This window comes from Pelodiscus sinensis, chromosome 3 (genome assembly GCF_052426305.1).
Source record: "Pelodiscus sinensis isolate ZL-2025 chromosome 3, ASM5242630v1, whole genome shotgun sequence".
NCBI lineage: Eukaryota > Metazoa > Chordata > Testudines > Trionychidae > Pelodiscus > Pelodiscus sinensis.
Window position 1 is genome coordinate 173,218,940 of NC_143054.1, and position 17,345 is coordinate 173,236,284.

Sequence of the window (17,345 nt, forward strand, 5' to 3'; positions counted from 1 at the left end):
TTGAGGGTTAGGGTTAAAAGCATTTCCGGAAAATCATGCCAGTCTAGACGTAGCCTTTGTGTTTAATGACCATTTCAAGTCATATGGCTCTTGAAGCTTATTATCCTTGAAGTGTCTTTTGTTGGGGACTCTAAGGTTATGTCTACTCGGCAACATTATTTCAAAATAAGTAGCATTATTTTGAAATAACTTAGTACACATCTTCATAGCAGGCAGTTAAAATACTGTCAAACTGTCAAACTTCTTACTCTGACTCCTGTAAGTAACCCTCACAGTACGAAGAATAAGGAAGTCGAAGGAAGAGTGCTCTATTTTGAAATAAGTGCTGTGTAGACGCTCCCAATTTCGAAACAAGCTAAGCAATTGACATAGCTCAGTTTGCGTATCTTATTTCAAGTTAAGCTCTGCTGTGTAGACGCACCCATGTGGACTAAATTCAGTCCCTGCTTCCTGAGGATAGCTCTTCTTGGTGTACATTGATATATTTATCTATACTTGCTATTTGTGACTCCCCGCTCTCTAATTGGTTCAATACAGACTAAGTTTTAAGACAATTATATTCCAACCAAAGTGTAGTTATTATTTTAAATATTTCAAAGGATTACTTTTCAAAGCCTCCTTTTATTACTCATGGCAACCAGCACACCAAGCAAGTTTTACAACTAGTGCTCTAAAGCTCCAGTTAAACAGTGATTTCTTTTCCTTTTTGTTTTAATACACAGTCTTGCATTTTATTATAGACAAACACACATAATTTTAATCCAAAACAACACAAAAATTAAAACTAAATGTTTAAATGATTAGTACAGTAACTGTAATTTTTTGAAACAATTATGAATAATTCATATTTCAAAAGAAAATAAACCTCCACGTTTTGGATTATAGAAAAGGGCTTGAGCTTACCATTTGACAAGCAGAAGAAGTAGGTGATTATGCTACATATAATACAAGGAAAAATATTACCCTATATCCTTTCAGAATCCCTTATCTACCGCTGAGGTAATCAATGATATATAACAATTCACAATAAAATAAATATTGTGATACAAAACATATACCGGTACATTTAATTTTTTTTCTCCCTTCCGGGGTGGTGAACTCAGCTTGTTGTTTTAGAGTAGCCCGGGAGGTGGGGCAATGCTGCTGTAGGCTGGGATTTATTGGCCTGAGAGATGGTACCTTGATGGTACCTTGAACCCTGGGACAGTGGGAAGGGGGAAACAAGGGAGGAAAAATGTATTATTGAGATGTCTGACTTAGGGATATAAAGGGTTAACCAGTAAGCATATCCCTTGCTGGCATGCTTATCTGGGTAACTGATTAACTTGTGGGGGAGTTGCTCTGGCCAGAGCAGCCTTCTCCCCCCACCCTTTGAAGCAGGCTCCACCTGGCCTGGCCGGAACAGCCCCCGCCAGTGTCATGATGGGCTGCTGCAGTCCAGCCAGGCCACTCACGCGGTGTGTGGGGAATGCTCCTGCCCAGCTGGACTGGAGCAGCACCCTTGTCCCCTGCCCCCAGCACAGCAGAGCCCACCGCAGTTAACCAGTTAAACGCTGTAACTAGTTAACCACCTAACTGGAATTTTACATCCCTAGTTTGACTTTTTTGGTTTTACCAAAATTGTTCTCAAAAGAGAGGATGTCAGTGGACATTGATCTTATCCTATTGTCCAGCTGATTAATGCAAGGTCAACTTTGAATGAAGTTACAATGATTCAGGATTTAGTGAAAGATGAGGCCCCTCACTTTGCACATATTGCCATAACTTGTTTGGATGTACTGCAGTATTAGTGCCAACACGAGGCAAACGAAGACCAGTGCCGTGTAATTATTTTGTTTACATCCAACCAAAGCTGCAAGAAATCTACTCCAAAACAGATCATGTAGTGTGTCTTTCTTGTCTGCGAGTCCTGAAATTGTGTTAAAATGACATTGGTATCAGTCTGTTGTCCTGCCGCACAATGGAGTCTGATAATGATGCTCACCACAGTGTGTTTGAAGACACCAAAACTGTTTAAGAGATCACATCCATCTCCATGTGGATGGCAAATTCTCTGAATAAGCTCAGAAATTCATGACAATGGTGAATCTATGCCAGATGGTTGTTGGATCCATTCATATGCTGGGCAGTACTCTTGATGCAATGGAATACAAGTAACAGAGTGGTCAATTGCCTTAGTGCTTGAGAGCTATCTGATTAACCTAGATTGACGTTGGTTGTTTGAGGAATCAACCAGAAGACATAGTAAAGAGCATTTCTGCCTGCCTGAATTAGGCAAATTGTTGATCACTTGTGGAACAGGCACACAATCTAGCAGTCTGGCTAGATTCCTAGGCATTTATTGGGCAACCTGTGGCTCACTGGGGTTCTGTGTATGGCCTGAGACATTTTGTTTACTGTTGCCCAAATGTACAGTTGCCAGATTCTACTGATTTCTAGTTGCAGTTTTTTTCCTACCCATATTACTTCAGTGACATGCACTGTGCATCTCTCTCCATTGATAAAGAGGGAAAATTTATAAGCTTTCTCTGTGTAAAATTTTACACAAAGTACGACTGATTTATTTGGGTTTTGGGGCAATGTTCCTGGATTCTGTCAACAGCCTTACTGCGGACCCCTTCCAAAGCTGAGCTGTTGTTCTGCTGAGGGGCTGTTACCCGAACTCGATGTCTTGGCCGGGAGAAATGCAGGACGACAGGATGGGGGGGGATGCCCTAGAGGGCAAGTAGGCAGTCTCAGGGGCAAGATTAGCACACAGGTTGACAATCCCAAAGGGAGCCCTATGATCCAACCTGTCTCACATAACCATAAAGTCATTTATGGTTGCCTAATAATAATGAGCTAATTTCTAAGCTCAGGCTGCAGTATTTGCAAGACCATACCAGATACTATAGGTAAGTTATGCTAACAAAATGAATTCAGATCCATATGGGACAAAATTTAAATGGAGTATAAAATTCTGCTAGGTGTTTTACATTAGAGAAAATAAACACTTTTTTTGTTCCTATTCATGTTAGGGAAGCCAACAAAAATGGCTTATTACCCCTAACGTTTTTCCCCTGTGAGGGGAAATGGAAAATTGAGATACTAAGACAAACAAATGGATATTTTTTTCCCCTGAACATTACATGGTCACTCTCTCTTTCTCTGAAAGACTGAACACAAAGATGTGCAGCTCCACCAACCAGTATCTAAATGAATACAATATGTAGAGCACTGCAAATCCACAGAAATCACTTTATATCCATGAGTATTTGCATCTATGGATATGGATGCAGATATCCATGGATCATTTTTGCAGATGCAGATATACATTTTGTATCCACACAGGGCTCTACCAATATGGGTATTAGCTAAACGTACAAAGCATCCAGGTGAAAAAAGAAAACACATATCTGACCTATCTGTTAATGACATGAAAGAACTTCTTTGAGTGCTATAAAAGGAACAGAAAATATACTTGCTGTGCAGCAGCAAATACAGAATTGCTTTAAATCTGCTATTCATAGCAGCCTTAGTACAGTGGCAGTGAACTTTCTACTAATTTATAATTTGCACAATGCAGTGGCCTGAAATTGTCACGAACAAATAACTTTAGTATGGGGAAATGTTACTATGTTACATTCCTATAAATCTAGGTGACTAGTATGCTTAAACATCTCAAAATATAAATGTGGTCTAATATTACTACAATGCACTCTGCACATGTGATCCTCTAGCGATCTAGCAGAGCTAGTTCCAAATCCAAGCAAGTATTTTAAACACCTGTACCAAACAGAAGGAATGAGAATAAGAAAGATAAAGAGGGATTAATTTGGAAAACTGAAGATCTGCAATGGTAGGGGAATGGAATGAAAGAGGACCAACCACCACGGGCAATACACCAAGAGCGAGGATCGAAACCATGTGTGCACACCTCCTATTCATGCTTTCAAATACTGATTTTCACACTCTGAGTGACCAAACCTGCATCGGTTCTGTTGCAAGACAATCTATTATGCATGTAACAAAATACAGGACTATGTAGCACTTTGAAGACTAACAAGATGGTTTATTAGATGATGAGCTTTCGTGGGCCAGACCCACTTCCTCAGATCAAATAGTGGAAGAAAATAGTCACAACCATATATACCAAAGGATACAATTTTAAAAAATGAATGGATTGTTCACTTTCAGTCCTTTGGGTACGATGTCCATCTTCTTGCACTTGCACTATTATGCATGTGAAAGCAACAGTAGGAATTGCCCCTAAATGACTAATAAATGTAACTTCTCTCTGCTCATACTGTGAAGATCCAAGTTTTGCTATTTGCACATGAACCATCTAGTCACACACAAAAACCCACTGACTTCAAGTACTACTCTTCATGAATAAGAATTGCAATGTTGGGCCCTATATAATTAAACAAACGCAGGCAGACAAAAGAAACTGAACTGTTTTAAACCTGATCCTTACACTTTATTCTTGTTCAGGCAAAAAAAAAAAAAAAAAAACACAACCACACACCTAAGGAATCTTTTGCTGAAAGAAAAAGAGTGCACAATTGGCCCATTGCTGTTTTGAACCAAATATGACAACTAGCTCTCAGAGAAATACACTTCTATATTACCTTTTTCAGGTTTCATAGCAGAGAATCATTATGTAATGCCTTTAAATAGAGATTTGAAGCTATGGGACAGTCTCTATTTCATGATAGCATTAACTTGAAAAATACCGCATTAGGACTCAACCTATTCCACATGCATGGTATGGAACCTACATTTAAGACAGAGGCATAGAGATTTGGGTCCTATTTACTTAAACATAAAAGCCTTAACATTGTCTTCTAAATCTTCAGTATTTAACAGAAGGTCAGCTATTCAAAATACAATCTTTAGTTGAGATCAAATATATGACTACTTTACACTTATAATCAACCATGGATCACAAATGAGACAAATAGCTAACCGTCATAATACACCTACATCTACATAATAAAGTAGATGACTAGAATAGCTATTTTATAGAAGGAGAAACTGTAGCAAAGAAAAGTTGCCTCTAATTTTCCATGTCTCCATTTTAGGCCTAATTTTCAGAGGAGCTGTGCATTCACAACTCCAGTTGCAGTCAGTGGTAACTACAGCAGCTCAGTATCTGAAAATCAGGCACAAGCCACAGGTATGACAAGTTGGTCATTCGAAATTAGCAGAGATAATTAAAATGTTGGGATTTAACCAAGATCACACAGCGAGTCAGTGTTAGGAACAAAACTAGGGCTTGTGACTTCTCAATCTGTGCTGAGCCCTAGATCTGCGCTAACATGCAAACATGAAGCTTATCCTCTAAATATTTTGAAAGAGATTTGAGCATATGAAATACAGGTTTGCAACAGAAGTGGAATTTCAGTTTTAATATGCTTGCCACTTAAAACTCTATAACAAATGGAAGATACTAGATTACTTTACTTATAAAGGGTTTCAACATTATAAATGCAAGTTGTAAATTCATGCTAGTAGTGGTACAAATCTGACTGAACGTTTTATAATACTAAATGTACAGTTTAAATTTGATTTAAAAAATTAACGGAATTTAAGTGGTAAATAAAAAAATCCATAAAATGCTAAATCTCTTATCTGCCATCCACTGCACCGTGGGAGGTACTAATGCAATCTTTCTCACATTGCCCTGCTGATTCTCCTTTAGAAGAAAAACTGCTTCTAAGGGTAAAAGTGTAAAGCAATGTTGATACCAATTCAGTCCTTGGCTTCTTCAGTGATATCATTATGTGGCCAGTTAATATTGTGATGATGGTTTATGCCACTCGGAACTAGACTGAACTTCTTGTTTTCCATACAGAAACCAGTAATAAATTGGTAACTATTTTCAATCATTACTGAGGCCAGATTAAATCAAAGACCAACATGTGAAAGCTGAATGATAATGGGTTATGAAATCTAATTTTATCTAACCAACTTAGACTTCTGCCGGTTTATCTAAAGTACCCATGAAAGCCCTCATTGTTGCCTTGGAGAATCTGAGCCACCCAGTTCCCTCTGCATAATAAAAAGCAGCAAAATCTAAACTTGAAATCTTTGGAACTACTTATGTAATGGAAATACAGAGTAGACAATTTTCAGATTTCAGTATTTTAGGATATTTTTTTTTAATTTGCAATATATATTAGAAGGGAATTTCCGGTGTTTGGATGGGGGGAAAATTGGTCTCCTATATTTAGTTTTAATTTTAAATCATTTTAAATTACAAATATAAACAGAAGCCATAAAGCATTAAAAGCAGCCTAAACAGGTAACCTATATCAACTTGTGACATATTCAAGTTGATTGAAAAAGCTGTGTACACTGAAGAAGGAATCATATCCTATCACCTTTACCAAAAAGAATTACTAGAGTGCCGGACTTCTCAGGAGAAAATACAAGAAGTAAAGTGGAAAAGTCCAGGGCATATTTCTCTTCATATACTGTCTCCCGAGAGCCATAAAAATCAGATGCCTAGCCCTGCACATAGAAACAAAAACTTAAGTAGTAAAAAGCAATGGGAGGTGACTATCTCTCAAGCATACATTACATAGACAAAGACACACATATCCAAAAGGAAGCAAAAGAACAAAGTGAGAAAAATGAGTGTGTTGTAACAGGACTAATAGAAGGGTTTGACGTCTCCTTAGGGAATAAAGGAAAAAGAGTGCTTGCAGGGAGAGTCCTATGGCAAGTTTCCTTTTACAGTGAATATGAAGTTGCATTAAAATAGAATAGCATTTTAGACTCATATAGTGCTTTTCATGTAAAAAGTATCCAAAAGTGCTTACAATAGTATGTTAGGTAGTAGGGGCCTGATTCTCATTTTCAGCAATATTTAAAGTCTGTCATGTAAAAGATCTTACAGTAGGGATGTAATAGCATAGTCGATTAACCCATTAACTGATAAGCAAAAAGCGTATAGGTTAATGCTATAGAATTACATGCATTTTCCCCCCACCCCTTGCCAGTAAATCTTTTAGCAGGCTGGCCAGGAGCCCAGCTCAGTCCTGGCTTGCACTGGGATCTGGACCTACCCACACTGCAGCTTTGCATTTAAAGTGTATTAGGAGCCAGGCGGACAGATAACCCAGCTCAGTTCCGGATCCTGCCAGGTCTGGGAGCTCAGACCCCTCCCTCCCCTCAGCCCCTCTTGGGGCTCTTGTACATTTCAAAGGAGGAATGCGAAAGTGCCTATCAACTAGCAAATGCTTATCAGATAGTCGACTAGCTGACTAGTCTTTACCATCCTTAGTTCACACCACTATTTTTAGCATTCTCGTTAAAGCACTCAAGTCTGTCTTCCCCTTGCTGCTCCCAGCTCAATCCCAACTACAGTGTAGACATAGCCATAAAGACTTTCTTGTACAAAGACAAGAGCATTACACAGATACCTTAAGGTTATTTTTTAAGAATACAACCTCTACTAATTAGAATTTACCTAAATTAATGTGCATAAAAAACATTCTCATTTTTTTAATAATGGATCATTCTAATGTATTTCTAAATTCACTAGTTCTTTCTTCGAAGGGCCATGACTCAAGAAATTTAAAAAAATCCACAAAGTATTTCAAATTTAGATAATGTTTTATATCTGTAACAATGTGATAAAGATTAGTTGGGGCCTGGGAGGATGCTTAATACAACTGACATTTAAGAACTCCATGGGGCTGTTGCATGCTCAGCACAAATGAAGATCTGTAAACCACTAAGATGTCAGTGCTTTAGACAGAACTTTCAAAGACTTTAGCAGCATCTAAAAACCTCTGCTCTTTGCACATGCTCAATAATTTCAGAAGCTTACAACTAAACCAAATTAGACAACAAATGGTAACTCCCCCAGACCACAGGCCTATCTGATTGCCAAATTTCAAGTTCCCCACTCAAAGCATGAAGCCACTAGACCGCTTCAAAGAAACAACAAAAATTAAGATTGGCAAAACTATCTATTTTTCATTAACTATGTTCTCAGAAATATCTAGCCTGTTTTTGTTGAAATTTCCCCAAAAATTCAGTTTGAGGCAGAGCAAGCATGAAAAATTTCAACTCAAATGGTGAAAGTTATATAATGTTACAAAACAACAGAAAAGATGAGGAAAATTGAAGATAAAGACTTTGTTGCTCCTTTTTCTGTAACCTTTCATTACTAGTTCACAGTGTCACCCTCTGAAATCCATGCAACTCAAAGTAATTTGGTACCAACACCAGATATCAGTTCTGTGGCTTACCACTGTCAAAAATTTCATTCTTTATGTGAATATCATACTCACAAATACAGTTGGCTCTTACTACTTTGCACCATCAGCAAACTGCAGAAAGCTCCCCAGTAAGATTACCAAGTTTTGTGAGTAAACTAAATGACAAAAGTAATATACTGCATCACAAGAAGTATTTAATATATTTTGATAAATGTAGTTTAGTGTCATGCTATTTCTAACATTTCAAATTACCGTTTTGCAAAGGTAATTAAGTTTTCATAACTTAATACTTCAAAACAGCACTTCCATTCCTGAGATGATGAGAAATGGAACAAGACTGGTGTTTTTTGTCAGAATTATGTTCATTGGCAAGTGCTTTTATGATTGTACAAGTGTATTATTTGTGTTACCTGAATTAGTGAGTGCATAAGGTAGGAAACTCTGCCTGTCATGTGGCATTTTACATACATCTACCTCTTATTTTTAACGGTTAATACTAATGTTAAAGGAAATTTTTACTTTTTTACATGAAGATCATTAAATAATCAGATAACTCCATAGCAGTTACACATGGGAATGATTTGTTTCTGCTGTTAATTGGCACAAGTGTCTTTCTAAGGCAGTTTTGCCCACAAAGGCTCATATTATAGTTTTGTTAGCCTCTATGGTACCACAGGACTACTCTTTGTTTTTAAAGTTACAGATTAACACAGTTCTACCTCCATACTCTCTAAGGCATGTTTATATATATTTCAGTGAACCTACATTTTGTATTGATATAATTCCTACCAAATATGGGGGGGAGGGGAAGACTGTCAGAATTTCTTTCTAGTTTTCATGATTCAGTACAGGTTGAACTTCTCTAGTCTGGTACCCTCAGGATCTAATCAGTGCCAAACCAGAAAAAGCTGGCTCTCTGTGCGTGCAAGCTTTGCAGAACCACCTGCCTCCCCCGCCCCCTTGCTACCTCCCAGAGACAGCAGTGGGGAGGGTGGGGGAGGAGCCAACACACATAGGGACCTGGCGCCTCCCCAGCACCAGCTTCCACCTCCCCTACTGTGGGAGGCAGCAGGTAGGGGAAGGCAGCTCTTCAGGAGCTGGCACACACAGGGATCTAGCTTAAAAGCCAGCTCCCCACGGGCACGGGATCCTGCCTCCCTCACCCCCTTGCTACCTCTAGTATAGACAGGATTGTAATCATTATGATTATCCAATAAACCCAGGCTTATTGGTTAATCACATTACGAACTACACACTTACATCCTTACTGCTTACTGGGCTCTTAGAAAACATTTAGGGGCAAATTAGACATAAACAGCAGCACAGAACACTGAGAGCCAGGTCTGGTGGCTGTAAACAAACTTTATGGGACTGTGGGAAACTTGGTCACATCCATGATAAGTGGACATCCAGCTAACTAAACTCATGTTGAACCATGGATGCTGCCAGACCAGAGTGCCAGACTAGAGAGGTTCAATACATACTCTTTTTCCAAAAACATGAGATATTACTTATAAAGATTCAAAAACTCTTATGTTCCCTTTAGAAGCAGAATTCTAGACCCATTAAGTCTGCAGTGTTGAGATAGCTAAGTGCTGTAATGCATTAAAACACTACATTACCCTTTTATATTCCATCTGAATAGACTATTACCTCTCCTATGCTAGAAATCAATTACAGGAAAGCAATGTGACTCCACTGCAATTACTGTGTCAGTGTCAGTATTACTTTCGCCTCATGCTTACCAACCTGCTGCAAAGTACTTATCTTACTAGACAGTCATCCTTCAATTTTTATATCATAACACCAAAAGGAATGGTTCCACCACTACTCCCCTCTCAGTTGGAATCCAGGACACTTTAAAACTTAGTTTTTGCAAAATAAGATGGGCAATTCACTACCCCCTTCTTCTATGGCCCAAAACGGGTTATCTTTACTACATACAAGATTCAGATATTCCCTAAAAGCAGTGAGGAGTCCTGTGGCACCTTATAGACTAACTGAAGTGTTGGAGCATAAGCATTCGTGGGCAAAGACCCACTTCGTCAGATGCATGCTTTTGCAGATTCAGACTAACACGGCTACCCCTCTGATACTTGACAGATATTCCCTAGTAGCTTATACGATAATTTTACTTTTGACACAGAAATCAAACACACCCTCACCAAAAAACAGATATATTATAAAAAAAACAACAAATGGTCTGAAAGCACTTTATAGACTAACAAAACATGTAGATGGTATCATGAGCTTTCGTGGGCACAGCCCAATTCTTCAGATAACCAGAGTTCTGAGTTTAGCATGTGCAGACCCAAAATAAATAGGAGAGAAAAAAAAGGAGGGGGGTGTGAGACAGGGAGCAGAGGGTATAGAAAATAGGGGGGTTAAGAGAATCAGTGAGTTTCTGAAGATTGGGTAGTCAAAACGAAGCAGATAAGAATCAAAGTCAATTGATAGTAGCCTTCCTGACAGGAATCTACAGAAAAAGCTGTTTGAACCTGCTCCCTGTCTCCCACCCCATTTCTTTTTTTCTCCCTCCCCTCTCCCCTTCTCTCCTATTTATTTTGGGTCTGCACATGATCAGAACTCCCATCATCTGAAGAAGTGGGTTATGCCCACGAAAGGTCATGATACCATCTACATCAGTGGTCTCCAACCTTTTTACACCCAAGATCACTTTTTAAGTCTCAGAACAGGTGAAGATCTACCGCCCCACCCTTCCTTGAAGCCCCCCCCCCCTCTTGACTCCTGTCCATCACTTGCTATCCCCAGCCCTTATACACACTGTTAAACAGTTTATTTTTAAATTATGCAATATATAAAATTAAAATCACATTTATAGTTATGAAATAAATGGTCTGTTTTTAATTCATGCTATTTAAGTGTCAAATGAAGCATTTACATTTATACATTTTCTTCTCTGCTATTTTGTAAATCTAAAATCAAGTATTGATAATTATATATTTTTTCTTCCAATAACAAAGTCTCAGTGTGACACCTGTGACTGAACAGTATCTGCCAGTGTCTTGAAGTCTGGGTTGTAGTCTGAGATTGCTAGTCGTATACAGTCCATCAGATGGGCATCTGTGATCCTGCGTTCAGCCTGGGAAGCTTGCTCCAGCACAGCTGGAGCTAGACGCAGCCTCCCTGGGCTGAGCGCAGGGCAGCTGGGCTGGAGGCAAGAGAAGTAGCTGCCCGGCCAGCTGGCCATGACGCTCAGCCAGGGTGCACCAAGCTCCACCTGGGCAGGCACAGAGGAGAAGCCGCCGATCAGCTGGAGCGTGGGGCAGCTTCTTTCAGCTGAAAGCCACAGTCAGCTGGCTGGGGTGTTTCAGCCCTCCCGACCTCCCACCATTCCTCACAGCTACTCACCTGTGTTGTTGATCAGTGAGTAGCTGCTCCTCAAATGAGGAAATCTAATGTAAATGTACTGTGCAGGCGCGCAGTTCAGAGAGGGCTCAAGAGCTACTCTTAGAGCCCCTGAGATCTACCTGTAGCTCACGATCTACTGGTTGGTGACCCCGGATCTACATGTTTTGTTCATCTATAAAGTGCTACCAGACCATTTCTTGTTTTTTTTCTGTACAGACTAACTCTGCTACCCCCTGAAGCTTCTGAACATGTACAATATATTATACAGGCAGTCCCCAGGTTACGTACAAGATAGGGACTGTAGGTTTGTTCTTAAGTTGAATCTGTATGTAAGTCGGAACTGGCGTCCAGATTCAGCCGCTGCTGAAACTGATCAGTTTCAACAGTGGCTGAATCTGGACGCCAGTTCTGACTTACATACAGATTCAACTTAAGAACCCCAGGCATCCCCATGTCAGCTGCTGCTGAAACTGATCAGCGGCTGATTCCAGGAAGCCCGGGGCAGGGGCTTCCTGTAGTCAGCCACTGGTCATTTTCAGCAGCTGCTGACTAGGGGACACCTGGGGCAGAGCAGCTGGGGTGCTGCTGGGTTGGTCCAGTGGCACCCGGAGCGGCGCTACGGGACCAACCGGCAGCGCCCCAGCTGCTGTACCACAGGCATCCGGAGCAAAGCCGCGGAGCACGGGGGCAGCGGGACAGCCCAGACGCGCCGTGGCTATCCTGCTGCCCTCGGGCTCCGCGGCTTTGCTCTGCTCTGCTCCCCGTCCCCCAGGTCTGCAGACCAGGGGGAGGGGGAGCAGAGTAGAGCAGAGCAGCGGAACCCGCGTCTGGGCTGTCAGCTGGTCGCGTGCTCCGCTCTGCTTCCCCCCCCCCCCCCCCCATGGTTTGCAGACCAGGGGGAGGGGGAGCAGAGCGGAGCAGAGCAGAGCGGCAGAACGCGCGGCCAGCTGACAGCCCAGAAGCGTCTGGGCTGTCAGCTGGCTGCGCGTTCCGCCGCTCTGCTCCGCTCTGCTCCCCCTCCCCCTGGTCTGCAGAGGGGGGGGGAGCAGAGCGGAGCGCACGGCCAGCTGACAGCCCAGACGCGTCTGGGCTGTCAGCTGGCCGCGCGTTCCCCCGCTGCTTTGCTTCCTCTCCCTGGTCTGCTCGAAACCAGGGAGAGGAAGTGCCCCGTTCGTAACTGCGGATCCGACGTAAGTCGGATCTGCGTAACTCAGGGACTGCCTGTAGTTTGCAAAGAAGTCAGTTAAGATTCAATGTCCACTGCTTAACTGACAAGCAATCAGTTATAGCAGACAAAAAAAACAGGTATTTTACATATAAAAGATATCAAACCCTGTCCACCTTCGAGAATTTCACATTTTCAATTAAATGGATTGTTTGTGAGGTAGCTGGGGAGTGGGTCTTAGTATTATTTTAAGCATTTGCCACATGTATTTAGGAAAATGACAAGTGGTAAAATTCAACACAGAGTTATTTTATTATTAAACAATCTTGCTCATGCTATATAAACTTTGAGTTATAGAATATTAGTTTACAAAAAATTTATGTTCTGTTGAGACTTGCCAAATCATGTGACAAGTGACCACTGGGAAGCCAGCTGGTTTAATTTATTTATGTAGCCTCAGCAGCAAATGTACCTGAGAAATATCCCTGGACTGTAAAATAAACTTAGGAAATGAAGTAAAAAGAAAAAAAAATACCCTGAAATAAATCCTTGGAAGTTCTATGTTTTTCCCAACACCTTCCTAACGCTAGGCACATTAGGATCCACATGCACACCCTTCACCTGCACTTTCTCTTCTGAACAAAGCACTCAAGGAATCCTATCATGAAAAACACAGCTGCAATCCTGGAAACCGAGCATTTGCAGTATAAATGGCTACTTCGATCCCTATTTATTTGGGCATCCAAATACTCTATTCGGCTTTTGGAAAAAGTCACTTGACCCATGGACATAGTTGTAAGGCTGCACTACACACATATCAGACTGCACCAGGTGAAATTTAGTGCAGGAAGTATGAGAAATCTTGGTCTCACCGATGCCACTTTGAGAGTGGAGGAGGTACCTTAAATTTTACTCTGTCTGATAGCACTTTTAATATGGGCCCATTTATTTTGTCCAGATCTTCCTCTTTGTATTCTACAATGCCAACACAGTCACAACACATCATAACGAACAACAATAATTCAGCGAGCAGCCATCGCCGGATCAGGCCAGACTTTATTTTGCTCAAGTCACGGCGACACCTCGAACTGCAAATTATTTACAACAAAATCAACCGGGGGCGAGGGGGGGAGGAGAGAGACCCCCCCGCAGCGCATCCCTCAGGCTCAGATTCAATACAGGCAGGCGGAGCAGGCCTGCACTGGGGATTTTTCGCTCTGCCCGGCCCCTGGGCCAGGCCCAGGCCGCTCTCAGCGGATTCCCTCCCACGCCCGTGGCCGGCGGCGCTGCGGCAGCGGGACAGAAGGGCCCGGCTTAGGCCTCCACAGCGCCTGGACGCGAGGCCCCCAGAGGAGGGAGCCGAGGCTCCGTCTCCTCGCCCCAGCCCGGGCCTGTGCTGGCGGAGGAAGCCTGGCGCGGCCGGGGCCCGAGCGCAGGAGCAGGGCCACGCCGCGCTGCCGGCCCGGCCGCAGCCAGGAGAGCAGCGCGCGCACCTGCTGCCGCCAGCGCGCGCGGCCTCCTCCTCCGCCCGGCTCAGCGGGGGCCGGCCCCCGCGCGCGCGCAGGTGGGGGAGGGGGTCACGCGGGGTTATTTACGGCCTGGCTCTAATTTCGGAAGGCCAGTAACAACAAACCCGCAGTCGGGCTCATCTAATGCCGAGACTCACCCGTCCCGCAGAGAGGCGCCGGCCCCTTTAAAAACACTCGAGGCCACGCCCCCTCCCCCTCCTGAAGGGCCGGCCGCCAATCGAGGGCGGGGACGCAGCCCCGGGTGCCGGGAGCCAATGAGCAGGCCGGTTAGTGCAGGGCAGAGCGGGACGGGAAGGAAGATGGAGACAGCAGCGGCCGAACGGGGCCCGGCCGCCGCGGGCTGTAGCGCTGCCTCGCTGGGGCCGCGGCCGGTGGCGGTGCCGGAGCGGCTGCAGCGGCGCGAGGCGGAGCGGCAGCGGGAGGCGGAGCGGCGGCGGCAGGAGAAGGCGGCCCAGGCGGTGCAGGAGGAGCAGAGCGGGTTCTTCGCGGCCGCCTTCTCCCGGGAGCGGGCGGCCATCGAGGCGCTGCTGGGGCCCGGCCCGGCTGGGGCCGAGGCGGTGGAGGAGGCGGCCGCCCGGCTGCAGGGGCTGCAGAAGCTCCTCACCGACAGCGTCCGCTTCCTCGCGCCCTACGAGGTGCGGCAGGGGCAGGAGGCGCTGGGCCGGCTCCAGGAGGCCCTCGCGGCCGGGCGCCAGCAGCTGCAGCCGAAGAAGCGATTCGCCTTCAGCGCCCGCAAGAAGGAGGCGGGATCCGCCCCGCCGCCCGGCCCGCTCCCCGCGGCACCCGCCCCGCCGCCCGCCCCGGCCGGCCCGCTCCCGGCGGAGGGCGAGGGGAGCGGCCCCCCGCTGTGCGGCTTCAGCGGGGCCCAGGCCCAGAGGCTGGAGCTTGGCTCGTCCGAGCTGCTGCAGCGCGACGTGCTCCTGGCCGAGCTGAGCGACTGCCAAGTGCGGCTCCGCGGCAACCCCAACACGCTCCGGGTGCGGGACTGCCGCGGCTGCACCGTGCTCTGTGGGCCCGTCTCCACCTCCGTAGTGGTGGACGGCTGTAGCGGCTGCGTCCTGGCCTTGGCCTGTCAGCAGCTCCGCACCCACCGCACCCGCGACACCCTGCTGTACGTACAAGTGACCAGCCGGGCTATGCTGGAGGACTGCAGCGGCATCCGCTTTGCCCCCAACCCCTGGAGCTACCCTGGTATCGAGGATGACTACGAGTCCTCCGGCCTGGACCGAGGCAGGAACAACTGGAACCTGGTGGATGACTTTGACTGGCTGGCCAGAGATGAAGCCTCACCCAACTGGAGTGTGATCCCTGAGCAGGAGAGAATCACCCAGTGGGACTGAATGGGGGCTGCAAAGGAAAAGTCTTCCTCCTCCAAAAGGGCTCTCTGAGACTAGAGGCATCTTGTGACTGCTCAGCAAGTCCTAGCATAGCTACAAATACAACTCACAGTGATTCATTATAAAACAAACATTAATTGGCAATCAGTTAACCTGTGGTAAAAGTAGTCTAAACAAGTTCTTAGAGGATACATACATAAGATATGCATAGTCACAAAGAAGTGTATATACACAGAGATACATACATAAGGTATGCAATGCATTATGGTTGATACCACCGGGGACTTGATCTAGTAATAGGTACAGGTGCCTAAAAGGGTTGAATTCCAGTGAGGTGTTTGGGGAGGAGTTTAGAGAGGTTGTTTTGGGTGTAATCAAAGAGGAAGAATCTTAAATACAAACTCTTGATTCACTGCCTTCACTTCTGTAATTCCATGGGCTATTTATCAAAGCCTCTTATGATGTGGTAGCAGTCTTTCAGAGGCATATTATACATTTTGCAGCATTATATGCTTACATTGGAATAGTCTGCCGTTTTTGTCCTTTCAGTTAAAAAAAACCAAAAAAACAACACCCTATATACAGGATCTTCCTTTGAAAGAGGAGTTGCTTACTTAACTAGGAGATATTGGTATAAGGCTGTGGTAGTTCTGTTTCAAATTTTCTTATTCAGACATCATTCATCATAACATTACAACACAGGAATATCTCTACTCTAAAATATTAGAACATATAACTACTTAAATATAAACACTGCCTTACCTACCCAATCTTTCTCCTCCTTTCTGCCCCCCCCCCCCTCCGCCCCAAGCAAACAAAACAATCCCTGCTTTCTGTCTTAAAGTGTAAGGTCCTAAAACAAACAAATGTATAATCACTCAAAAACAGTATCTGTCAAGGTACTCTTAACTAGTTGGCTGTTTTCAGAGCAAATAGCTTGTCTATTCACTGTTTGTTTTCAGAATTAAGTTGTTAAAAGTTAACTTTTAAATGAAAGATTGGATTTAAGGTATTTTTGCACTTTATTTATACTAACTTAAAAATGTCTGGACAGTTTCAGGTTTAATACCATGAATGTTCTTTTGCAGTCCTGTGTCTAATTTTCTGCAGATGTTGAAACTTTTCTTTTTTGGCACTCATAAATATGTTCAAAGAAAATAGTCAGTGCCTACTGTATCTCTAAATGAGGTGTTACTTCTAAAATTTTCGTGTCTAATAAATAGCCTATAAAGGAGTGATGAATTACATTTGTTCTTTACCAAAGTGCCTTTTTCCCTAATTTAATTATTCTTGCTCTGATAATAAAGCACTCTTCACTTCTGCTGTAGTTCTATATTTCGATACAAACTAAGGATGTAAAAAGTCAACAGGTAAGCCTCCTCCTTAGTTAGGGAGACTGATTGGTTCCAGTTAACTGGTAGGGGCTAGAGCAGCAGCCCCCCCCACCCCGGGCAGTGGACTGCTCCAACCTCTTAGAGCAAACAACAGGCAAGGGCTGCCCTAGCAAGCCGGAGCAGCCCCCGTAAGTGGCAGGCCCAGTCTTGGCCCCTGCCCCACCACAGGTTATGTGCTGTGGCTCCCCCACTGCAGAACCCACAGCAAAGCTGTCTTGGGAGCAGGCTGGCAGCCCCAGTTCTGGGGAGGCTTTGCTGCATGTCTGCAGCGCATATACAGTAAAACTCCATTAGTCCAGCATCCAATGCTCCGGGACTCCTGATGGTCTGGCACC

At 44.1% G+C, this 17,345-nt stretch overlaps 2 protein-coding genes across 2 annotated transcripts in view; one reads left to right on the forward strand and one right to left on the reverse strand.

The window, feature by feature from the left end:
- BICRAL (BICRA like chromatin remodeling complex associated protein) overlaps nt 1-14,464 on the reverse strand; it is a 96,410-nt gene extending 81,946 nt beyond the window's left edge. The window contains exon 1 of the mRNA XM_075925436.2: nt 14,417-14,464. The gene's annotated coding sequence lies outside the window, so the exon portion shown is untranslated. The remainder of the gene's footprint in view (nt 1-14,416) is intronic.
- Nucleotides 14,465-14,489: 25 nt separating this feature from the next.
- Nucleotides 14,490-16,850, forward strand: TBCC (tubulin folding cofactor C). The gene has a single exon (XM_075925437.2). The coding sequence runs from the start codon at nt 14,534-14,536 to the stop codon at nt 15,617-15,619; it is 1,086 nt and encodes a 361-aa protein (XP_075781552.2). The 5' UTR covers nt 14,490-14,533; the 3' UTR covers nt 15,620-16,850.
- Nucleotides 16,851-17,345: the final 495 nt, after the last annotated feature.

Excerpts from the sequence above, each read along its gene's own strand:
- TBCC (XM_075925437.2), top strand. The coding sequence starts at position 14,534 with ATGAGCAGGCCGGTTAGTGCAGGGCAGAGCGGGACGGGAAGGAAGATG.